This window comes from Ursus maritimus, unplaced genomic scaffold, assembly GCF_017311325.1.
Source record: "Ursus maritimus isolate PB19 unplaced genomic scaffold, ASM1731132v1 scaffold_27, whole genome shotgun sequence".
Classification (NCBI taxonomy): domain Eukaryota; kingdom Metazoa; phylum Chordata; class Mammalia; order Carnivora; family Ursidae; genus Ursus; species Ursus maritimus.
In genome coordinates, this window is record NW_024425230.1 from 28788264 (window position 1) to 28811435 (window position 23172).

The window sequence follows — 23172 nt, forward strand, 5'->3', positions numbered from 1 at the left end:
GGAAATCTAGGTGAAGAGTACGTGGGAAATATTTGTAATGGACTCACTGCTTTTCTGTAAGTCTGAAATTATGTCAAAACAAAAAGTTGAAAGAAAAACCGTTAGTGTCTCAGGGTTCAGTTCTGGGCCTTCCCGTGGTCTTACCCCGCCCTCCTCTCGCCCGGGCAGCCCGCCCTCCCGCTGCTTCAGTCCCTCTGTCTGCTCTGCAACGGTTCCCAAACGGACATGCCTCTGGCCCGGGCCTTCCCAGGGGCTTTCAGCCCACATATCTGACAGCCTACACGGTGTCACTGGATTTCTCACAAACCTCAAGACCAACATCCCCAAAGCTTCTCTCCCGAGATGTCATCTACCCACATTTATCACAAGCAACGATGCCACCAGCCATCCACGGGCCCAAACTGGAAAGCTGGGCTCGTCACAGACATCTCCCTCATCCTTACTGTCCATATCCAACAGTCACCGCGTCCCTCTGGGGAGCCTGCAAGCTCCCCCAGGCAGGACCCTGCCATTTAGTCTTGTGTCCCCAGGCCCAGCCTAGCACTGACATATATGGTAAGTACTTCAGAAGTATTTGTTGAGGGGCGCCTGGGTGGCTCAGTCAGTTAAGCGTCTGACTCTTGATTTCAGTTCAGGTCATGATCTCAGGGTCCTGGAATCGAGCCCCGCATCAGGCTCCACACTCAGCGTGGCGTCTCCTGGTCTTTCTCCCTCTGCCCCTCCTCCCATTTGCTCTCTCTCGCTCTCTCTCTAAAATAAATAAATAAATCTTAATAAAAGGAAAAGAAAGATTTGTTGGATGAATGAATGAGTCGAACCATTGACTGATCAAGAAAAGGTCCCTCCTCGTGGGAGCAGAGCCCTACTTTCGGAGTCCCAGCCGCAGCGCAGTCAGACTCCCTGGACTAGCACTTACACTTGCACAGATTTGCATCAGTTATCAGCTGCTGCGTAACAAATTATCCCCAAACCTAAGAGCTTAATAAAGCAATAAACATTAACTATTGCGCATAGTTTCTGTGGGTGAGGAGTTCACAAGCGGCTCAGGGGGATGGTGTGGGCTCCCCATCTCTTATGAGACAGCAGCCAAGAGGTCAGTGAGGGCCTTGGTCCTCTGGAGTTTGATGGATGCTGGCAGACCCACTTCCAAGATGAGTGGTAAGCTGGGGCTGGCTGTTGGCAGAAGACCCCAGTTCCTCCCCCTGTAGGGCCTCCACAGGCCCCTCAGTCATGGTGGCCGGCTTGCCCCAGAGCGAGCAGTCAGAAGCTGCCGTATCTTTCAAAGATTTTGTTTATTTGTCAGAGAGAGAGAGAAAGAGAGAGGGAGGGAGAGAGAGAGCACAAGCAGGGGGAGCAGCGGCAGAGAGAGAAGCAGGCTCCCCGCCGAGCAGGGAGCCTGATGTGGGGCTCGATCCCAGGATCATGACTTGAGCTGAAGGCAGACGCTTCACCGACAAGCCACCCAGGCGCCCCGGAAGCTGCCATATCTTTTATGACCTCGCCTTGGAGGTCCCACTCAGTCACTGCCACAGTTCTTAGGGGCCTTGCAGCTCAGCCCTGTTCCATGTGGGAGTGGCCAGACGAAGGTTGAACACCAGAGCTGGCGACCGTGGAGGGCCGTCTTGGAGGCTGGCTACCACGGGTTTTCACTGCACCCGGACAGCAAGCCAGGGGGGCCCCAAGAGGCTGCACTGCAAACTATGTCCTCATGTAAGGTGCGTGCACACTGAGCCCACTCCGGCTGAGGCAGCCGGCCAGCTCGCTCCGGCTGCCTCTTGGTTGTCAGTCTTGCCTTTCCTTCAGGGGACTCCTGGGGGTCGTGCAGATGGCAGGACCCTGGCATCAACAACTGCCATCACCATAACCACCGGGCACTGCCCCTTCGCAGTGTAGAAAGGCCCACGTCTGCTGGAAAACACCATCAGACACCACAGCGGCTCTACGATTTACAGGTGAGAGAAGAGGCGCAGGGACGTGAGGTGACTCGCCTGAGGCCACACAGAAGAGGCTTGGCAGAACCGGACCGCTGGCTCCTATGCCGACATTCTTTCCACTGCCCTGCCCAGCTGCCAGCTCAGACCCACATCTCCCAACGCCCGTCGCCAGCCTCGTTTCCGTCCTGAGCCGGTACTTCCATCCCTCTTTCAGGAGCCCTGCCCTAGCCCCCAAAGGCCAGGCTCTGAGCAAGTGTGTTCACAAATTTTCCATCCAAACGGGAAATCTTCATTCCGCCTCCCAGACACACTCTCTCCAGGCAGCCAGGGTCTCCTGGTGCAGCGCAGCAGGGGTTAACAGCATGAGCCAATATTTAGAAATAGCACAACCCCAGGGGAGTCAGCTGTGGCCAGCTGCTCATAGCCACCGAAGCCACAGGCTTTTGTGGACATGGTGTGGCCTGCCCCGACCGGAGACCCTGAGGGGATCCTACACCACCCCTCCCCCCTGTCTCCCCGATAGGGCTTGGGCTTGGGCGTGGCTCAAAGCCCACTCCCGCTCCCGCTGAGGGCAAAGCCCCGCCACCAGCCTCCCACCCACAGCTGGCTCCTGAGGACAGCACACACAACTTCTCAGCTCCTGAATTGTGTAATTGTTGGGAATCGCTGCCTCCGCCCCTCCTGGGCCCGGCTGCCCACCCTTACAGGAGCCCCACGGATGCCTCCAGCCAGGAAGACCCCTCCTAGCAGAGGCCCCTAGTCAGAAGGCCAGGCCTGAGAGGCCCTGGCCACAAGACTACGGGGCCACAGAGCTGGGGCCCAAAACCCGTGTCCCCTTGCACAGTAGCGGCCTGGGTTCTATGCCCTTCACAGCAGAAGGTTGATTCCCAAAGGGCAGGACCTGGGCAGTGGGAGTACACCCCAGCACAGACACCACCCCCTCTAGGGCATAAGCACCCGCCATTTACCAGCAAGCTGGCTTTGGCCACAGGTTCCCTGGGTGGAGCCCTGTGGTCAGAGTGCAAAACACAGAGGCACTCAGAGGGCCCGGCGTTGGCCAGGGCAGGACCAAGCCGTAGCTGCTGCCAGAGCCGGCACCGAGTCCAGGAAGACAGAGGGTAAGTGTGACCAGGAGTGCCTGGCCAGCATCCTAGCTGAACTCTGTTGGCAGGAAAGTGGGCGATGCTGGGCGTGCTGTTGTCTTGTTCTCACAGAGGCAGATCACTTAGAGAAACTGAGGCAGCACATACCACAGGTCCCTGAAGCTTCAGAACACCCTGAATCCTCCTTCAGCTGAGTTGTGGACATCCTTCTTCAGTCTTCAAGTGCATTCTGAGTTTCCTGCCTCCCTGCCCTGAAAGCTGTCCCATGCTTTGCTGAGAAGGAGTTCGTAGAGGGGCTGGGGAGACCTCCTGACCCGGCTAGACTTGCCTTGGGAGCCACTAGGAGAATTCAGAGAGCACTATTCCAGGGAGTTGTGGAAAGGCAGGAAGGACTGGGAGGGCTTCCTGGAGGAGGGTGAGATATGGCCAGGGAGGCAGGGACGGTCAGGGATGGCCACCAAGGGCAGCTGGCCAGCCTAAGCCAGAGGAGTTCATGGCAAAGACTGGAAAGAAGAGGAAGAAGGCCTGAGCCAGGAGGATGCCAGGGAGGCCCTGGGCCGCTCTGCTCTGGACCCGGCCTTCAGGGACCCAGGGAGGCATGCTGAGGAGGCCAGGGAGGGGACAAGGGAGGAGCAGCCACTGCCGGCTCCAACCACCTCTGCTCTTGAGAGAGAGGAGATGGTCAGGGATCAACCCCAAAGCAACATGGGCCTCAACTTTCTGCCAGTCTGCTGGCATGACATCACTCGGCACCACCCCGGGCTTCCGGCCCTGGGTGCAGGCTGGACAAAGGGCAACCTGCGTATGCTTGAGCCCCAGCATCCCGTGTCCGCTAGAGCCTCAGTGTTCTCATCAGTGCAAAGGGAACACTAGCCCCCAACATGCATGCTTCCCAGGGTTGTCAAGAGACCAGGTGAATGTTTTGTAAACTGGGAAGCCCCAGCAGAGAAGCGTGGGTTACGACCGCTGCGCTGCTTGCCACTGTTTTCCCGGGCCTGTGTTTCTCTCCCTAGCTAGCAACAAGGCAGGGGAAGGCCCGTGCGAATCCTGACTTGACCCTGGGCTGCGGGCTGTGGGCGGGAACTCCGTCTGGAGGCCCCACAAAGGACTCCTGGTAGTGGTGGGTAAATGTGCGTGGGGGTGGGGGTAGGGATGGGGGAGAGAAGATGGGGAAAGGGAAGGAGGGGAGGGAGGGGAGGGCAATGGGGTGGGTAGAAGTCTCCACCCAAGTGTTTGATTCATAAAGAAGCAGAAGACTTCTCTTCTTTTTTCATTCCTAAAAAAAAAGCTCTTTTTCCTCCAAACACAGTCTTCCCAGCAGTGCCCCCAACCCTAGGCCCACACTTGGCCAGTAATTAGCCCCTAACAAGGACCAGGTGCCTTGCTGACTTGGGGGTGGGGGAAGGAAAGACAGGGACAAGTTGTGGAATCAATGGCTTTATTGCCACCGGAGACCAGCTGAGTACAGCCCCGCCCCAGGCCTCCTAGGGTGAACCAGACGGGAGTTCTTCCATTTGCCAAAACCCCACAGAACAGCAGCACTGGCTTCTTAGTCAACCTCAGTGCACATTTATTGAGCACCTACTGTATGCAGCTGCCTCTGGCGGGAAAGTTCAGTCCTTAAGGGACTGAGCTCTCATCAGGGGAGGTGATAAGTGTGGAGCGGTGTACAAACTGTGAGGGCTACAGAGAAGGAAGAGAAAAGACATGTGTTGGTGGAGCGCCTGCTGCATGCGAGCCCCTGGGCTAGGCGCATGAGCTACATGAATGCATTTAACCCTCACTAGCCCAGTTCTACAAATGAGAAAACTGAGCCACAAGAGACGTGAAGCAACTTGTTCAAAGTTGGACAGCCAAGTAGGAGAGCTGGGATTCGAACTCAGGGCCTGGGTTCGAGGTCAGTACTCACAACCACCACACGACACGGCACCAGCACGCTGCGCTGTGTGGTAAGAACACCAGGCTTGCCGTCAAAGACCCGGTTCCACCTCTCTGCAGCAGTGTAGACTTGCTCAAGGCCCTCGATCGCTCTCAGCCTCAGCTTCTTCATCTGCAAAATGGGGCTTAATTTTGTGGCAAACTGTGAAGGGTTGTACACATGGTGGGAGAGTTGCTGGTCAAGGGCCTGAACACTCTGGAAAACAGCATGGTTTCCTCAAAAAACTCAAAATAGAAGTACCCTAATGCAGTATTTCCACTTCCAGGTATTCAGCTGTGCAGAACCACAGAACCTCTGAGACCCGGTATTTCTGCTGCCAGGAAGAAGAAAACAGAGACATGAATGTGAAAGGATATACGCACCCCTGAGTTTACTGCCACATTATACCTGCAGGACATGGAGGCAGCCCGGGTGCCCATGGACTGACGAGTGGATAAAGAAGAGCTGGTGGGCACGTGCAGTGGACTAGTACTCAGCCATCAAAAGGAAGGAAATCTCACCATTTGCAACAACCTGGATGGAGCTGGGGTGTGACGCTAAATGAAATAAGTCAGAGAAAGACAAATACCGTATGGTCTCACTCATATGTGGAATTGAAGAAACAGAAACAAATTTAAGAAACAAACGAGCAAAGGGAAAAAGAGAGAGAGAGGAACCAAGAAACAGACTCCTAACTATAGAGAACAAACTGATGGTTGCCAGCGAGGAGCTGGGTGGGGAATAAGGTAAACAGGTGATGGGATTAAGGAGCGCGTGTGCTGTGATGAGCACCAGGTGATGCACCCAGGTGCTGAATCACTATATTGCACACCTGCAACTGATATTACACTGTAATTAATTATAAAAAAATTTTAAGGTGAGGAGGGGCTGGGAAGAGAGAGCTGTTGGGGTGGAGTTGGGCCAAAGCAGGCAGGTGTGAAAGAGGGATTCTTTTTTTATTTTTAAGATTTTATTTATTTATTTGAGAGAGAGAGAGCATGAGCTTGGGGGAGCGGCGGCAGAGGGAGAGGGAGAAGCAGACTCCCCGCTGAGCGTCCCAGGACCCTGTGATCATGACCTGAGCCGAAAGCCAACACTTAACCCGCTGAGCCACGGGGGGGGGGCGAAAGAGGGATTCTGATGAAAGAAGGGAGGGAACAGCCCGTGGGGGTGCTCTTTTACCCATCTGCTAGGCAGAGAAGCTGAGGCCAGGCACAGAGCAGGCAGAGGCTCTGCGTGCTGGAAGTACTGTGGTAGTATTGCCCTTTCTCCTCCTGTTTGGGGCGAGGCTGACGATGTTGCCGTTGTTGCCTCGGAGGGGTCTAGAGGAGCAGGACCCCAGCCTGAAGCTGTTAGGGAGGAGCTCGTGCAGGGCCCCTTGCAGGCGGTAGCCCCAGGAAGTTGAAACACTGGGATTCAGGAGTTAGGAGGCCCAGGGTCCTCGTCCCAAAGGGCCAGGGAGCTACGCTCCACCTAGGGCCTTGTAGGAACCACTTCCAGCTGGAACCACTTCCAGCTCTGAGCCGGTTTTCTCCTCCGTAAAATGGGGGAGGGGGGATAGGGAGTGGTTCTCACCCACCTTATAGGGTTATTTTGAGGCAAATGATACTCTGGGGTTGAGAATCCCTCCTGCCTTGTGGGAGAGTCTAGAACATCTCTCCTTTGTAGACTGGAAAATGAGGCTGTGCAGGGCAGAGAAGGCCAAGGTCACAATGCCAGGGGACACAGAGCAGAACTCCAGGCTGGTGCCTCTCTGTCCAAATGGAGTCCCGAGGAGACCTTAGAGGAAAGCAGCCCAAAAGCAGTCTGTGTGGTGGTAGGCGTCTGTCCTCCTAGGCCCGGAGCGTATACATACACACACACACACACACACACACACACACGCACGCACACACACACACACACACACACCCATCCTTCCAAGGGCAGGAGAAAGAGAAGTGAGGGGGCTAGCCCAGCTCAGTTCTCCTCCCAGAGGAGGTCTCCTGGAGCCCTTGGGTCAGAGCTCTGAGGGTCTAGGCTCCTCTGGGACTTTGTCCCAAATCCGCAGGGTGGGGCCTGGATCTAACGGAGCTGTAAGGGTCTCCTCACCCCTGCATGGGGAGGAGCAGCCCAGCACGGGCCCTTTAAGAAAGTTGGGGGTGAGGGGGGCCAACGGGGGAGCCCCGTCCTGAAACCGGAGCGCGGGCTGGCGCCTGCCCCGCCCCCAGAGTTAAGTAAGGCAGCGGCGGCGGGCTGCTCCAGAGCCCCAGCCTGAGTCCGAGTCCGTGGAGCCAGCCTTCCAGGCTTCTCAGCTCCCGCCTTTGCTCTGGTGTCCAGGCTCCCGACTGCCGGCTCCTCGCAAATCCTGCCGCACAGCCCGCCGTGATGCGCTGGGGCCAGCAGCCTGCGCCTCCAGCTCCTGCCCTGGCCCTGGCTTTGACCTTGGCTATGTTGGCCAGATCCTCATCTGCAGGTGAGTAAGGGGCCTGAGACCACCGGCCTGGCCGGAGCTGTGGGGGGCTCCTTGGGTAGAAAAATGGGACAGGAGGGCCCAGAAGTCACCCCCAGACTGGGAGACGAGGGGGCTGCACTTCTCTTCCTCCAGATTGGGCTCTCTGGGAGTTCCGCTGCGGGATCGAAGCAGGATCCCCAGTGATAGCTCTCCCTCCGGGGCTTCTGCGGGCTCTGACTATCTGAGGTTGGCCCCAGTCGGATTGTCTAGGGTGTGGCTCTGTGCAGGATTGTCCGCTAAAACCAGGGGGCCACCCAATGCTGTCTGGGCTTCCAGGGACTGCCCTGGTGCCCAAAGGATACTCTGTGACAGCAAGAAGCCAGTAGCCCAGCCTCAGCCACCCAGGCCAGGAATGGGGCGTGCTGCAAGGCGAGAAATGGGGAGGGAGCCGCCCTGCCGCACCCTATGTGGGACCCCCCCTGTACCTCAGCCTGGGCAGCCTGCAGCCTCCCCTGGCCTCCTCCAACAGCTCGGGGCCCCCTTCCTTGCCCCCAGGTAAATTCGTATGGCCTCTTCACCACCAACTTCCTCCTGCCTTCCTCTCTCGCTCCTGTCTCCTCAGCCCCCTCTCCTAACTCAGAAGGCCTGGTTAGTGACAGACGGGACCACCCACTTCTCAGCCTCCTAGAGCCCTTCAGATGTCCCACACCCCCGCAGGAGCCTGTCCCCCAGACAGCCCTGGGCAACCCCGCCGCACTTCCCTGTCCCAGGCATTGGTGCTTGACCCCAGCAGAGACTGAGTGACAGTTCACCTTCTGAGGGTGCTAGGATGTGTCTCCTCTCTGTTACATGCCAGAAATCCCGCCATGACAGCATTCTTCCTTGAGTCAAGGCCTGGTTTAGTTATGCCATAAGAACTGTGGCCGCAGGGCCCATCAGTCATTACTACCCATGCATGAATCAGTGCTTCAGCCTACATCTTTCGGGACCATTCCCAAGAGCAACTCTGAGCAGAAGAAGGGCCTGATTCTGCCCTCCAGGGGCCCAGGCCACACCCTCCTCCCCATTAGATGGGGAAGACAGCTCTAACGGACAGCATCACGAGGTACCCAGAGGGAAATGAGTCAGGGGAGGACCCCCCCCCCCCACTGGGGTGAGTCAGAGCTGGATCCCCAGGCTCTCTGCTCCTATTCCCAGGGACCCCCTCCTTCAAAGTCTCAGGGCCTGGGTGATGGGTTGGGCCTCTGGAAAGGTGGGAAGGGGCCATCTGGGGTGACTGTAGTGGGCTGCTTATCCAGCCTCCAGACAAGCACCCCCATCTCCTTGGGCTTCAACTGAGAGCTATACTCAAATACCTCTCAGCACCAACAGTGTGCAAGCATTGTGCTGAGCAGTGAGGAGTACACGGAAATGAATGGGCTGAACCTGAACTCATTCAGGAGGTAGAAAAGCAAATTAAAACTCAAATAGCAATTCCTGTCATGTCTGCAAAGATCCAGATGAATAGCATGGAGAAGAGAAATTGCCAGGCAAGCTGGGGCGGCCCAGACGGTGATCCTAGAGCCAAGCCTTGAAAGATGGGAAGGGCGTCAGTAACCTAGGCAGGAGCTCAGCCTGAGCAAAGGCACTGAGGTGGATGTGAGAAGAACATGTGGAGACAGGAAGACCAGCAGCCTGGTTAGAAGGCATATTTTTTTTTTAATGATTTTTTATTATATTATGTTAGTCACCATACAGTACATCCCCGGTTTCCGATGTAAGGCTCAATGATTCATTAGTTCTGTATAACACCCAGTGCACCATGCAATACGTGCCCTCTTTACTACCCATCACCGGTCTATCCCATTCCCCCACCCCCCTCCCCTCTGAAGTCCTCAGTTTGTTTCTCATAGTCCATAGTCTCTCATGTTTCATTCCTCCTTCTGATTACCCCCCCTTTCTTTATCCCTTTCTTCCCCTACTGATCATCCTAGTTCTTATGTTCCATAGATGAGAGAAATCATATGATAGTTGTCTTTCTCTGCTTGACTTATTTCACTTAGCATTATCTCCTCCAGTGCCGTCCATGTTGTAGCAAATGTTGAGAACTCGTTCTTTCTGATAGCTGAGTAATATTCCATCGTATATATGGACCACAACTTCTTAATCCAGTCATCTGTTGAAGGGCATCTCGGCTCCTTCCACGATTTAGCTATTGTGGACATTGCTGCTATGAACATTGGGGCGCATATGGCCCTTCTCTTCACTACGTCTGTATCTTTGGGGTAAATACCCAGTAGTGCAATGGCTGGATCATAGGGTAGCTCAATTTTTAACTTTTTAAGGGACCTCCACACTGTTTTCCAGAGTGGCTGTACCAACTTGCATTCCCACCAACAATGGAGGAGGGATCCCCTTTCTCCACATCCTCTCCAACAATTGTTTCTTGAGAAGGCATATTTTGAGCACCAGCCAGGAAGAGCCATTGGGCTGGGGCACAGAATCCTTAAATGGCAGAATACAGCCCACAGACTATGCCCTCTTGGCGAAAGGGAGCCAACGAAGATTTTAAGGCAGGAGAGTAGCATGGCAGCAGTGGGGTTTTACATTGTTAAGCCAATCTCTGCCTTTAGGAAGAATTTGGATATGGGGAGGGGATGGAGAGCTGAATCTTCTCCCCCTCCCAGGTAGAGCTCCCCTCCAACAATCCATCTCTATCACTATGCCTGGCTCGGCACCCTCTCCTGGTCTCTGCGTAGGGTCAGCCCCCACCTGAGGAAGGCATCGTTCCCATCCCTCCTTGGACACCCTGAGCCCCAAAGGCCCTTGGGGTCTCAGGTATCAGTGAGGCACACTGGGATGCTTCCCCTGCATTCATCAACATTCCAGAACATCTAGGTCATGAGGCCTGGGAGTCAAGCACCCTTGGAGACCATCTGGGCCAAGTTTCTAGTTGTACAGACTGGGAAACTGAGACCCCAGGGAGGAAGCACAGTGCTCTAGGTCCCACAGAGAATTGCAGCAGCACAGGAAGAGCCCCCAGCACTGCTTTGAGGGAGCTCCCCGCCTGTGTGGGAGCTTAGGCTAGGGCCACCCTGCCAATGTGGTGTCCAGCTCCTTCTGAGCCCTTATGGGAGGCATTCAGCAGAGGGACGAGTAGTGGGGCAGACTGGGTTTGAGCTGATGGGGACTTGGCATTCCAGTCGGGGGAACAGCATGAGTAAAACTGAGAGGTCGGAGTGAGCACGGAGCCTGCAGGGCCAGTGGCTCCCATCCCTTTTACCTGGCCTGGCACAGCTGACTGAAAGACAGAAGGTGGGGGGTTGAAGTAGGACTGGGGGTGGGGCAGGAGTACCCCGTAGGGAGGTTTCCTGCATTACCCGGGTGAGGACTCTGACCTGACGGGGTGTCTAGAGAACAGGACCATGGAGCCATCAAGTGCAAGGAATTGTGTTGGGGTAGATTCTTCTGCCTCTAGGGATCCTCTGGGGAACGGTGATGCTGGAGACGTGTGCGTGTGCGCTCGTGAGCACTGCCCTGGGGCCTCTGGGGCAGGGCAGAGGCCAGGCCCTTGGCCCAGCCCACCCAGGCTCTGGAAAAGTTGTTCAAGAACCAAGGTTAACTGAGCCATCCCCCACCCGACGTTCGCCTGCCCTCCGGGGCAGGACAAGAAGGGCCTTTCAGTGCTGTCCGCTTGGGGGCTGTGGAGGGGGCTGCCAGGTGGGCCAGGCGGCTGGCAGCGGCTGCAGGAGAGAAGCGGGCTGTGCGTGGAGCCTTCAGAGGAAGTGTATAGGCTGCTGCTGGGAACTGGGCGTGCTGCCCGGAGGGGGCGGGCAGGGGAGGGGGACTTGGAAATAGCCCTGCCGCGCACACTCGCGCGCGCGTGCACACAGATGTGGGTGTGCACGCGAGTGTGAACAGCGCTGTGCGCAGCCAGCTGTGCTCACAGCCCTGGGCGGGGCGGGACGGGGCGGGATGGGGGGCTGCCCAGGATAAGGAGGTGAGGGCAGGATAACGCAGGGGCTGCCGGGCTACTCTGCGGTGCCTACCAGGAGCAACTGAACGAGGGGCCTTCCGACTTGAGCCTGCTCCCCTCCTGGTCCCTCTGCTCCTTCCTAACCTCTCCCCCAACTCCGGACCCCACCCAGTTCCCTCCTTGCCCCCAACGTGCCCCCTGCCCCGACATAGGCCCAGTTCTGTAGAGCTTTCTAGAGCTAAGACTCTTTCTCCAGGTGCAAGCTTCGGCTGGGGTTCAAAAGTACCACATTATTATTACTGAATGTAGATGAGTGATTTTGGAACGAACCGAGTTTGTATGAACGATTTTGTACTTGGATTCTCTCTGCGGTAGAGGCGCCTAGCTCTCTCACTTCTCAGAAGGGCCCATCATTCCAAACAGGGGAGCGGGTGCAGCTATCTTCTAACTGTCTCACCTCCGGAGACATCCCCCAGGGGGATGCTACCCATGTCGTGCGCAGCCTCACAGCAGCCCCGCAAGTCAGGGAACATTCCCATTCTAGAAATGAGGGAACTGAGGCTCAGAGAAATGCAGGGACTGGCCTCAGGTCACTCTCCAGGCACACAGGCCACAGTGTTGTCACTCCCCTCAACAACAGCCCAGATGGGGCCAGGTGGGCGGTCACCTACCCATGGGCCCAGGCCCCCGCAGCAGGGAAGAGTGACAGGTCTTCAGGGGCAGGACAGCTCCCCGAGGACCCCAGAACTCTGCTCCTGTGTCCCCATACCCCACTTCACCATACCCTCCTTTGTCACAGCAGAAGCAAATCCTCTTCAAGAAAGTCCCCTACCCCCTTCAACGGCCGGGTTAGCAAATGAAGCCGCGTTCGTCCTAGATGGAGGGCAGTGGCGCTGAGGGCTGCCATCAAGGTGGCCTGGTGGCACGGCTCCCCAAGCTCTGAACAGTGCCTATCCTGTTGACCATTCCTTCCTCCCGCTCAGCTCCTGCCCACACCCCGGCGCTCCCAGCCTGCAGGGGAGCCGCGCTGCCAGCTCTGAGGTGTCTTAGCCAGGCCTCCGGCCACGGCTCACGCCTACCCATGTCAGTGTGGGTCTCTCTCGTGGCTTTAGCTGTCGTGGTGGGTCAGTGAGGCTGCCTCCCCTCCCAGACCTCACTGCAGAGGCTCCCCACCCCAGACCAGTCTCCCCACGGTTCATAGGGAAACAGGCCCAGAGAGGGGCGACCACTTTCTCAGCGTCATACACCAAGCCCTTAGCAGGCTGGGGGCAAAGCCTCCCTGTTCTTTGTCCTTGTATCCTGGCTTGGGTGGTGGCCTTGCCCATAGGACCAGCAGCTCCCTGTAGGCAGACCTCCCATCTGTTTTCCTTAGGGGTCTCCACCATCTTGCTCCACACAGGGTTGAGCCCACCACAGAGGGGCATATCGATCGCTGAGTCAACCAGGATCTTTCAGACTGTGCCCAGGGTGCCCCAGGGCTTTATATCCAGAGGAGGCTGAGCCTGGCAGTGCGGGAGGCCAGCCCCACCCCCAGCCACACACAGCAGCTCCGGGAGCAGGCTTGTAGATTTGGGTTTTATGTAAGATGTGGTTTGGGTAATGCGTTTGTGGCTTGAAAAAAAAAGAAAAAAGATGTGAAAACCAAGCAATTGCTTTGAGTTGAAACATGCTGAGAGCAGGGAAGACTCATCAGATCCAAGGAAGAACTTCTTGGCTTTCAAAGAATCCAAATCAAGACTGACCCCAAGAGCCCCAGGAACATGTCCTTTCCCAAGTGCAGCAAGGTCCGGGGGCCTGAAGGCAGGGAGCAGCACACAATTCCAGCTTCCTGCCAGCCAAGCCTGGGCACCTGGCCCCTCCTGCCCCAGCATCCCTCTCCTGCCACTTCTGGAACCAAAAGGGACATTCCCGGGCATCCAGGTGGGCTGGAGCCCCATGGTGCCACCTGCCTACAGGCCCCAAGACACCGTGACTATGCTGGGCCCTCTGTCCCCCTCCGATCCATCAGCCTCTACATTCAGGGTGATCCTGTGTCCCAAAAGGTGGCTGATGAGCTCAGCCATCAGATAATAGTGCATAATCCCTGGTGCCCTTCCACCCCTCTTCAAGCTGTTCCCTGCAGCTGTTCTTCTCTTCTCATCCTTCAAGGCCCAGCTCCAGCTCTACCACACCTGTGGGCTTTTCACAACCCTTGATCGCTGAGGTCCACAGCCTGGTCTTCCCTCTTCCTGGGGCCCTGCCCTCCTTCTCTGGGGGCTTTCTGTCCCCAGCCCCATGACCCCCGTCAGTCTGATGCCCAGGAGGTACACGCACACATGTGCGTGCACACACGCACACAGACAGTGTTGCTCAGCAGCCTGGCTCAGGGCCTAGCACAGAGAGTGTCCAGCCCCTCCACCAGCGGTCCTGGGAGAAACCCCCACCTCAGGATTCATAGCCCCCAGCTCCACAGCTGAAGCAGGGCCTCTGGCCGGGGCCTGCCTCCTCTCTGGGGAGGTGGAGGGGGCTGGACTGAGGAGACCAACTTCCTTTCCCACCTAAAAGCAGCCCTCCCCCACCCACATTTCAGGAGGGGCCAGCTATAAATATCAGTGGGCCCAGGATGCTGATTCCCACGACTCCAGCCCCTCCCTGCCTCTTCCCTGTGCACAGCAGCTGGGGCCAGCCCAGCTCTCCTGCAGCTGGAGGCTGGCCAGGCAGGCCTCAGGCCCAGAAACACACACGCACACACACACACTTCCCACCATGGTCAGGGAAGGAACAAATCACCCTTTTTGGGTGCCTTGGAGCAGCTAAGAGAGAGCCCCCTCCCGCTCCTCAGTCCTGACTCAGGCCCCACCCCTCCCTCGTCTGAGTCCTCAGCTCCCGGAACTTCGGAACTTCGGCAGGGCTGGGGGAGGCGGGAGGTCAGGCACGCGGGGGTGAGGAACATGGCGTTAGAGAGCCGAGGATTTCATTCCAGCCCTGCCCCTTGAGGTGTGACCTTTCTGAGCCTCAGTCTTCTCTCTAAAATGGGGATAAATGATTACCCCTCCTGTGCCTGTTGAGGACCAGGTGCCCCCCTGAGCCCACTTCCTTCTGGTACTCCCATCGTCTCCTGGACTGGCAACAGGCCCAGCCATCAGGGGCATCTCTGAGAGACGTTCCAAGGGGGGAGATTAGATGAGGTGGTCCTGTGAGCTGGTCTGTGTGAGACTCAGAGACATGGGAAAGGGGAGGTGGGTCCGCAAGGGAGCAAGCAGCCAGCTGCCGCCTGCCAGCCCGGGACCCTTCAGAAAGGGGGAGGGGGTCCTGCATCTGACTGACAAACTGGCCGAGGCCCACACACGTCTCCCACTATGAGGAGAAGCAGGACACCCCTCCCCAGCCCCACCCCAAAGCCTAATGGCCCCTCTGACGGAGAGCGTTGGTCCTGGGCACAACACAATCAGCGTGTGTTGAAAGAACCACCAAATGAAACTCAGACCCTATCCCGAGAGCAGATGGGTGGGGACGAAGAGAAAGAGCAGGCACCGGGAGCTTTTGTAGGATGGGAGCCTAGACGCCCATCTTTGCCCTGCCCACGGCCCACACCTGGGGCCCCTCTGGAGGTAGGGGTGACGGCCAGGGCCCCCATGGGGCCGCTAAGGAGCGGTGACCCCTTAAGCAGGAGGACCTGCATCACAAGGGGCAGAAACCAGACCAAGGGAGTGAAGTGCCCTCTCCGCCCTGAGCTACTGGGACCCATCGGGGGTGTTGGTGATGCCCGAGTCTGTGATGTGTGAGGTCAGAGCTGCTCGAGGCGAGGGCAAGTGAGTCTTGGGAACGGGCTGCAGAGTGGGACCATTAGCTGGGGCCATGTCTGCTGGAGGGACATGCTAGGTGAGAGGCTGGGCAGAGTCCGGGCCTCCATCTTCTGTCTTCACCCCCATAGCAGTAACTCTTCTCAGCAGACCACTGGGCAGAGCTCAGCCAGCGCCCCGGACGTGTGCTAATAGCATCCAGGCTCCCGCCCCCGGCTGAGGCCCTGTCTCTGGGCATCTGCCGCCCATCTGAGGCCCGGCTGAGCTCTTCCAGGGCCAGATACTCAGACAAGAGCCTGTCCCTCCAACTGCTGACAGCCCTGAGGCAGGAGAGGTGTTGTAGGGACCGGAGCCAGCTGTGAAACCACAGCCCTCGGGATACCTGGCCCTGCTGCGTGGCCTCGGGCAGACTCTCCCTTTCTGGACCTCTGGGTAGGATATTCAGTCCCCAAGGTCAGCCGCAACCTGTGAGCTCAAGCCCCTTGAGAATAGGACAGGGGCCAAACGGCAAAGTGGGCTGGGCCTGGAAGCGGGTGAAGAGGCAGCCCAGCCTGCCCAAGCTCCCTGGCACCTAGAAACCGCTTTCCCAAGCTGGCATGAAGTCCCGGGGCTCTCCCAGGATGAGAGCAGCGACTCTGCTCCACCCCCGGTTTCCATCTTCCACCCCCTTGCTCTAGCCCCACCCTACCAAAAATAAACCCAGACCACCCCATCTTGTACCAGCCAGACCCACCCAGCCCCTCCAGAGCCAATTGAGTCACTGCTCCAAGCTGCTCCTTTTTTAACCGTCTGAGTCACCGGCTGTGGCTAGGGCTCCATGACACATGCCCCAGGCTACGGCCACGCCACAGCCTCCAACAGCACAACTGAGGGAGGGGTCTGGATAGAGGCTGGCAGCATGTGTGAGGCCGCAGCCTCTGCTGGTAACACCTCCAGGCCAGGGGCTCCTACCCCCTGGCAAGCCAGAGCCCAGACCTGTCCCCGGCGGCCCTGACACCACCTTGCCTCACCTGCCCAGGGTAGTTTTTCAGGGATCTTGGTGACAAAGCCCATCTGCGTCAGCCCTGCCCCCACAGCATTTCTTTGCCTCCAAACTGGTCTGGGCCTCCCACCCTGGGCCGGAGGGTCTCCAGGCCCTGGGCCCTGCAGGGATGGGAATGGGCCAGGCCACAGAGATACCTAATTCCTGCCCCTCCTCACTGGCTGCAACTCGGACTCCGACCCCTCTGCCCAGAGCACCGTGAAGACTTTCTGTGGCACAGAGACCTCCCCCTCAGGTCTCTGACAGCTTCCTCTATCCCCTCTCCTCACAGGGTCAACCAAGCCCCTGGCTGTTCCCAGGGCTGTCTCTCTGTCTCTGGCCGCCCCGTGTCTCTGACCCTGCTCTGTTCCCTTCTTCTACCCAGTCCCCGTGGCAACCCCAAGTGCTGTCTCTACATCCGGCACGTCACACACAGGTCTTCCCTGGCCTTCCCAGCAGACACAACACACCCTCACCTCCACCCGTTCCCATAAGGCACTCTGGGCCCCAGGGACCAATCCTGAGAGAAATTTTCCATCCCCTCACCCAAGTCCGTTCCCCCCCGCCCCCCCACCCTGAAGCACAGGCTACATCCTGTCATCCTGTCATCCTGTCTAGGGGATGTCAAGATCCCACAGGCACTTCCTTGGAGGCTGAGACAGGGGGGCAGGGGGCCTGGGAATGGCCCCACCCCCAGCCCCTGCCTGAGCGGGGCCTGCACAGCCTCAACCCCAGCCATCTCCTGTCTGTGGCCGTGGCCTCCAGCTATAAATAGGGGCTCTGACTCTATTTGCTTTAAAAACAAGCACCAGATTCTGTCACCATAGGCCCAGAAAAGCACTCCCTGGCTCGGGCAGTCTCCCACCCCACCCCAGCCATGGCCCGCCTCTCCCCTCCCCCCACCTGCCTGGGCACTGGAGTCCTGGAGGGAGAGGAGGACTGAAGAGAAGCCTGGAGGTGAGACGAGGTGGGGGAGAGTGGGAGCAAGCTTCCAGATGCAGCCCCTGCTAGATGGGCCCATGTGGGTCAGCTAGAGCGTGCAGCTGCCCCTCGTGCTCCCCACTTCCGTCTCCCTTCACCAAGCGCTACCAGTCTTGTTCCTGAAACGCCGAAGTTCACAGAGAGAGGTGACAGTAGTTCAGGTCCCCAAGCCACAGTTGAGTGTCTTTGCACCCCAAATGCAGAGAAGGAAATTTGGGCTGTGGAGAAGGGTGGGGGAAGACTTCCTTCCTGAAGGAGCAGGAAAGCATTCTGCAGGCAGAAAAGAGGAGCTGGCCTGAGCAAAGGCTGGGAGCGGGGCACCTGTCAGGTGCAGACGGAAAACAGCCCAAGGCCTAGTGACATGTGGGCTGTTCACAGGAGGTGAACAGGAAAGCCTGGCAGGGCTGTAACAGGGTAACCCGGCACCTTCAGGGCCACACTAGGGTGGGGAAATGGGAGCCATTGAAGCCTTTCAGACAAGGGAGGATGACAGAGTGACCTCCCGTTTGGGTTAACAGTGGTTGCTATTAGCGAAACAGGGCAGGAAATTCATTAAGCCAAGCAGGGGATGGGGACCATGTGCCTTGTGGGACGGCGCAGGGGAGCAAGAGGGGGGAGATGAATTTGAAAGAGAATTTAGGGGCAGGATGGCTGGAACATGGGGAGGGAGGACGGAGAATGTTCAAAATGACTTTCAGATGTCTACCCAGCCATGGGTGGGTGGTGAGGCCCCTTCTGGAAGGCAAGCAGGTGTGGGGAGAGATGGCACTGAGTCTGGCTTGAGATAGGTGGGCTGGGGTTTGGCGGTCCCTCTGGGTGTTTCTGGTGCAGCCCCGGAGCATTGGTGCTGGAGACAGAGATGTGGGTGCCAAGGTGAAGAGCCGGTGCCTGAGGCCAGGCGAGAAGAGGTGGCCTGGAGAGAGCACAGCGGCGGGGCACAGCGGCAGGGCACAGCAGCGGGGCACAGCTCAGTCATGCTGACCTTCCGGGGGGGTCCGCAGGCCTGGAAGGTGGGGAGTGGTAGGCGGGAACCTATTCCTGGAGGAGTTGGGCCTGCCCATGGGGAGAGGTCTCAGGCTAGGGATGTCTGGGGGACCTGGTTAGCACAGGGGCCACTAGCAAGGGCTCTGGGGTTTCCTGGTCCACCCTGGCAGGCCACGCCCTCTTGCAGGCATCCCACCCACGCTGGAAGCTTGTTACTCGGCCTATGGTCAGTGATAGAAAATCCCTCCCAGGGGCCAAGGGCCACCACCGTTTGATTCCTGTATTCCTTTACGTTTATGGGCCTCCTGGACGGCCGATGCCCTGCGCAGGGGATATGGGCCCTCCGTCCTGTCCTCAGGAGCCTCAGTCTGGCTCCACTGTACCCACTGTAGTGACCACAGCCCTCCACCAGCCACTTCCTGAGGAGCTGGGCTGGGCAAGCCTGGTTTGCTTCAGTCTCCCCAGCCAAGTCCCCTTTGCACGGATGGGAAAACTGAAGCCAAAGAGAGCACAGCAGCATGTGGCGGGAGGAGCTCTGTCCCAAGCTTCTGCTTCCCCCAGTCTCCTGGACAGGGGACTGCCGTCTGTGAGATGATCCCACCTCCCTTCCCTATATGCCAGATGGACGAACTAAGGCAGAGGTAGTGTGGCTTCCCCAAAGCACAGACTCCTGAGTGCAAGCTGGGCCAAATCGTCCAGGCCTGCGTCCAGACCAGTCCGCCAAGCCCCATCCCAGCTCACACACTCACTGTCTCCAAGCCCAGCCTGCCAGGCTGGGGGAAGCCCCAAGTCACCTCCCCAAGGGCCCTGCCCTTAGCGGTTTCTCATCCCAGAGCTGAGGGAGAGCTCAGAGATGAGCAACAGGCTTCCGCCCGCTTCCTGGCTCTGGATTCAGCCCCACAGCGTCCCCGCCCCCCCCCCCCACCACGGGGCAAGCTTCTCACCCCACCCCGTGCCCCTCTGCCCTCTTCCCTGATCTCTAAGACCCCAGTGGGCAGGACCAGCATTTATTACTGGCTGTAGGAACGTGCCATCCTTAGCCAGCCCTGAAGAAGGTCCCTCCCTGATTCAGCCAGCCCCAGAACCAGACTGGTCCAGCCACACCAGGAGAGGCCAGCAGCCAAACCAGCAGCGGAAAGCAGATGCTCTCCCCTCCCTTCCTCACTCCCCTCCCCCCGCCCCCTAGGGAGCCCCTGAGGACAGGAAGGGAAAAAGTGTGTCTCCCGGGCAAGGGGCCAGCTCTCACACCCTCCTCCTGCTGGAGCCAGTGGCAGATGCCCCACTTCCGATTCACACACGCAACAACAACCCCTTGACTGCTTCTGTGTGCCTGCGCCCCTCCCCGAGACCACAGTACCCAGCCCAGAGCCGCAGCCCAGGGGCTCGAGTCCAGCCCCGCGCTGTGCCTCTTGAGGCCTTAGCACAGGGAGTGTCCTCTGCGAGCCTCATGGCCTCACCTGTACCCTGGCAGCCACCTCATAGAGACCCTGTTGGGGGAAGGGGCTGCTGAGCAGGCCCAGTGCCGGGTGAGGAGGGTCTCTCGCTCTGTTTCTTCTCTGCCGGATCCCCTACCTCAGCCTGGGCCCACTAAGACGAGGGTCCCCCAATCCCCACCACCTCCCAGGGCCAGGAAAGCCAGGGAAAGGGGCCATGGAGGAGGGCCTGGAAATCCATCCATCGCCCTGCACGAGGAGGAAAATTATAAGGCAAGGAAAAGCCTCTCAGAATTGCTCCACACCGCAGCAGCCCCACCCCTCGGCGCCTCGGGCCAGGGGAGCAGCAGGCCTTCCACAAAGACTCCATTGAGGCCCTGCTTCCTCCCCGCCCCTGCCCTCCAGCCTGGGTGGACTCTGAGCCGCTTCGGGAGCAAACCTCTCATTTGACCTCCTGCTTCCTCTGTACCACACATGGCCCCAAGGTTGGGACACGTGGCTGGGAGCCCAGGGTACCAGTCCTTTTAGGTAATCACTTTTTAGAGGGGGTCCCTAAGTTGGAAATGTCCCCCTGTGTAGGCCCCTCAGCTTTGGTGGCCTCCAGGCTTTGGGTTAGAGGACCGGTTGCTGAGGCCAGTGACGAGGGTCAGGATTCAGCCAATAGCTGAGGAACCTTGTACCATCCTGGCTTCCTTGGTCTCGCAAGAACCAAAAAGGCAACCGAACTCTCGAGGGCCCTGAGAGTGAGTCTTATGGCTCAAGAGTTCCTGGAGTGAAGAGAAACGGGCCCACGTCCACACCAGCTGAGGTCTCCCTGGAGCTGGGATGGGGAGGCTGGCTGCCCATGAGTGCAGAGCCTGACATCGGCTCCCTACTGGGAAGCTGCTGTCTGCCAAGAGGAAGGGCTCCCTTTCTAAGTTCTGCGTGACTTTGAACTAAACTACTTTTGTTCCTGTGGCCGTGGCTTGTGGGGCAAGAGAGGAGCAGCGGGCCTCCAGGATGGCCCTGGGTTGTGGACTCGCAGGCTGGGGCCAGGGAGGTAGGAGAGTGAGGCTGTGCTGGTGTGCGAGCCTCTCCCCGGCAGTCGCCCCGGCAGGTGGTAAGCATCTAGGCTCGGCTCTTGGGACCCTGTTGTCCCCACCATGAGCAGGTTATGTTGTCCGTTTGGTCTGACCTAAAGTCTATCTCTCTAACCTCCCCCTTGTTACCTTCGGAGGTAACAGGCTGGGGGAAGGTGACAGCTCAGTGGACAGGGCTGAGCCTTGGGATGCGCTGAGGGGCTGATACCGGAGTAGGCACGGTGTGCAGCACGGCCAGGGAGGGTCATGTCCAGTATCTAGAGCCAGACTGGACCCCCGCACCACATAGCCGCCTGCCCCGCACCCACCGCAGTACGCTGTGACAGACCTGCACTCAGATACATTCATGGCTATGTGCCACCCACCATGGCCACGCACAGTCTTCGGTGCTCTGTGCGACTGGGTTCCCATGCCAGCTCCTGACACTGCTCTCCCAGCTCGGAAAAGGGAGCGCGCACTGTGGGGAGCGTCAGCCCCATTGGCCTGGGGTCTGTGGCTGTGGTTCTCGATAAGTTTCCACCCCTCCCAGCCTCCTCCGAAGTTCCCTGCCTTGGGGGCAGAAAGCTGGTAAAGGAAAAGCTCATCCCTTGGAGGCACAAGGGGACAGGATCTGGCCAGAGTTCTGGAGGGCCTGGGTGACCTCAGGGAGGGCCCAGCTGCTGGCGCAGGGCACCTGGCCCAGGCCTGCCCTCACACGGGGCCACCCACATACACAGCCACAGGGGAGACAGAGAGCCCATCCCTGCCTTGGCCATCCTAGAGCACTCCCCCATGGCCCCCCTCAGACTTCACAGGAGAAGGGCTCTCCCAGCCTCACCCCTGCCTGCCTAGGACATGGATCTCAAACAGGATCTGCCGCCCTGCTGCCCTACCCCAAGGAGCTTCGCTTGAGAGCAGAACCCCTCTCCTGCCCAGCTGTCTGGCCGTGGCCCCTCCTCGCCTTCCACACTCAGGTCCACGACAGCAGGCTTGCCGCCAACATCAAGCCTTCTGGGTCTCTCTTGGTTTCTCCTCCTTCATCTCCTTTGTTAGGCCTCTGTCTGGACCTCTGAGTTCAGTTTTTGTGGAGGAGGGGGGGTCTTCATTTCTCACTCTTGGTTTTAACGTCTTTCCCAGGCTTTCTGCCTCCCCCAGGTAGTTCTTCTTTCCAGGCCTCTGTTACTGTGCTAATGAACGAGTGAGTGAGTCTGGAGCCCTCTTCTCTCACCTCCTGCTCCAGCTCAGGACCACTGGGTATACCACCCCAGTATACACGTGTCCAGGTCTCCCACTGCCCCCCTTTGCCCCTGGGCCCTGCCCCGCCCCCCAAGGCCATTCTGCCCAGCAGCTCTGACTCCCAAACTTCCTCCCTTATAAAGGCAGGCGGCAGCAGACACCCAGGAACGCCCATGACGCATGCTGACTGTGGGGCCGCCTGGCTGCCCCCAGGCAACCAGGAATGTGGCGGGAACAGGGCACACAGGGATTGATTGCCTGGGAGTAGTGTGGGGTGGAGGTGCCTGCATGAGCGCGGCTCATTCAGGTGGCTGGGCCAAGAACTGCAGGCTTTCTGCTTCTCTGTCAAGTTGCTTCTCCTCTGGAGCCTCAGTTTGTCTGTCTGGAAACCCCACTGAACCCTAAAGCTGCAGAGAACTTTGATACAAGGAACCCATTACCCAAGGATGGGAGGCAAGAGGCCCCAGGCCTAGCTCTCTAGCCTATCCTGGGGCAGGGGTGGTGCTCCCAGTGACAGCCAGGATAGGGAAGGCCGAGAGGCAGAGATAAGGCAGCAAATGGCCAAGACCCAGACAAAGGAGATAAGGGGCAGAGACTTGGAGAAAGACGGTGTGGCTAGCCCCAGGCGTCGTGAGGACTCAGAAGGATCAGGGTCTGCAGCCAACCCCACCCCTGGTGACTAGAAAAGGGACGCATGTTTGAGACCCTGCCGCTGGTCAGCCCAGGAGAGCACGGTGGGAGCCTGATGGGCAGAGATACTCCCCACAAGGTGACCCATTGTCCCAAGCCACTGACGGAGAAGAGTAGAGCATCGTGGGGGAAGTAAGCCTCACGCGTGGGGGCCCCCGGGGGCAGGATTCAGGTCCCCATTCATACACACACTAGGAGTGCCCCCAGGGAGACAGGAGATGCCGGCACAACCTGGGCCCTGCAGAGGGGGGCTTGCGGGGACATTGCGGGGGACACGCTTCATCTCGCCGCCTGAGAAGAGGCTTGGCGGGCAAGGGCATAGGCTCTTTTCTGCGTCCCCTCATTTCAGGAAGAGGGATGGAGCCACTCGGCCTCAGCCCTGTCCGTGGTCAGGAAAGGCGGGAAGCTGCGGGATGCTTCACCTTCGGCAAACCTCTGCGGTGGCCAGGCGCCGGGCAGGAGGGGCGGGCACCCTCCAGGAACACACGGCCCCTTTCACCGAGCCAGGCCCAGCCAAGTCACGGCGGGCGGCACCGAGGGGCAGGACAGGCCTGGGCACAATCACGGCTCTGTCCTGGCGGCTCCCAGCCCACACGCACACACATGCACAAACACACAGCCTTATGCAAACCCAAAACACACC

General features: G+C 58.6%; 1 protein-coding gene across 1 annotated transcript in view; it reads left to right on the top strand.

Annotated features, from left to right (window-relative positions):
• The first annotated feature begins 3742 nt into the window (after positions 1-3742).
• CSPG4 (chondroitin sulfate proteoglycan 4) overlaps positions 3743-23172 on the top strand; it is a 39889-nt gene continuing 20459 nt past the window's right edge. Inside the window, exons 1-3 of the mRNA XM_040642633.1 lie at positions 3743-3839; positions 7275-7410; positions 7880-7944. Coding sequence (XP_040498567.1) covers positions 3743-3839; positions 7275-7410; positions 7880-7944 — 298 coding nt within the window. The remainder of the gene's footprint in view (positions 3840-7274; positions 7411-7879; positions 7945-23172) is intronic.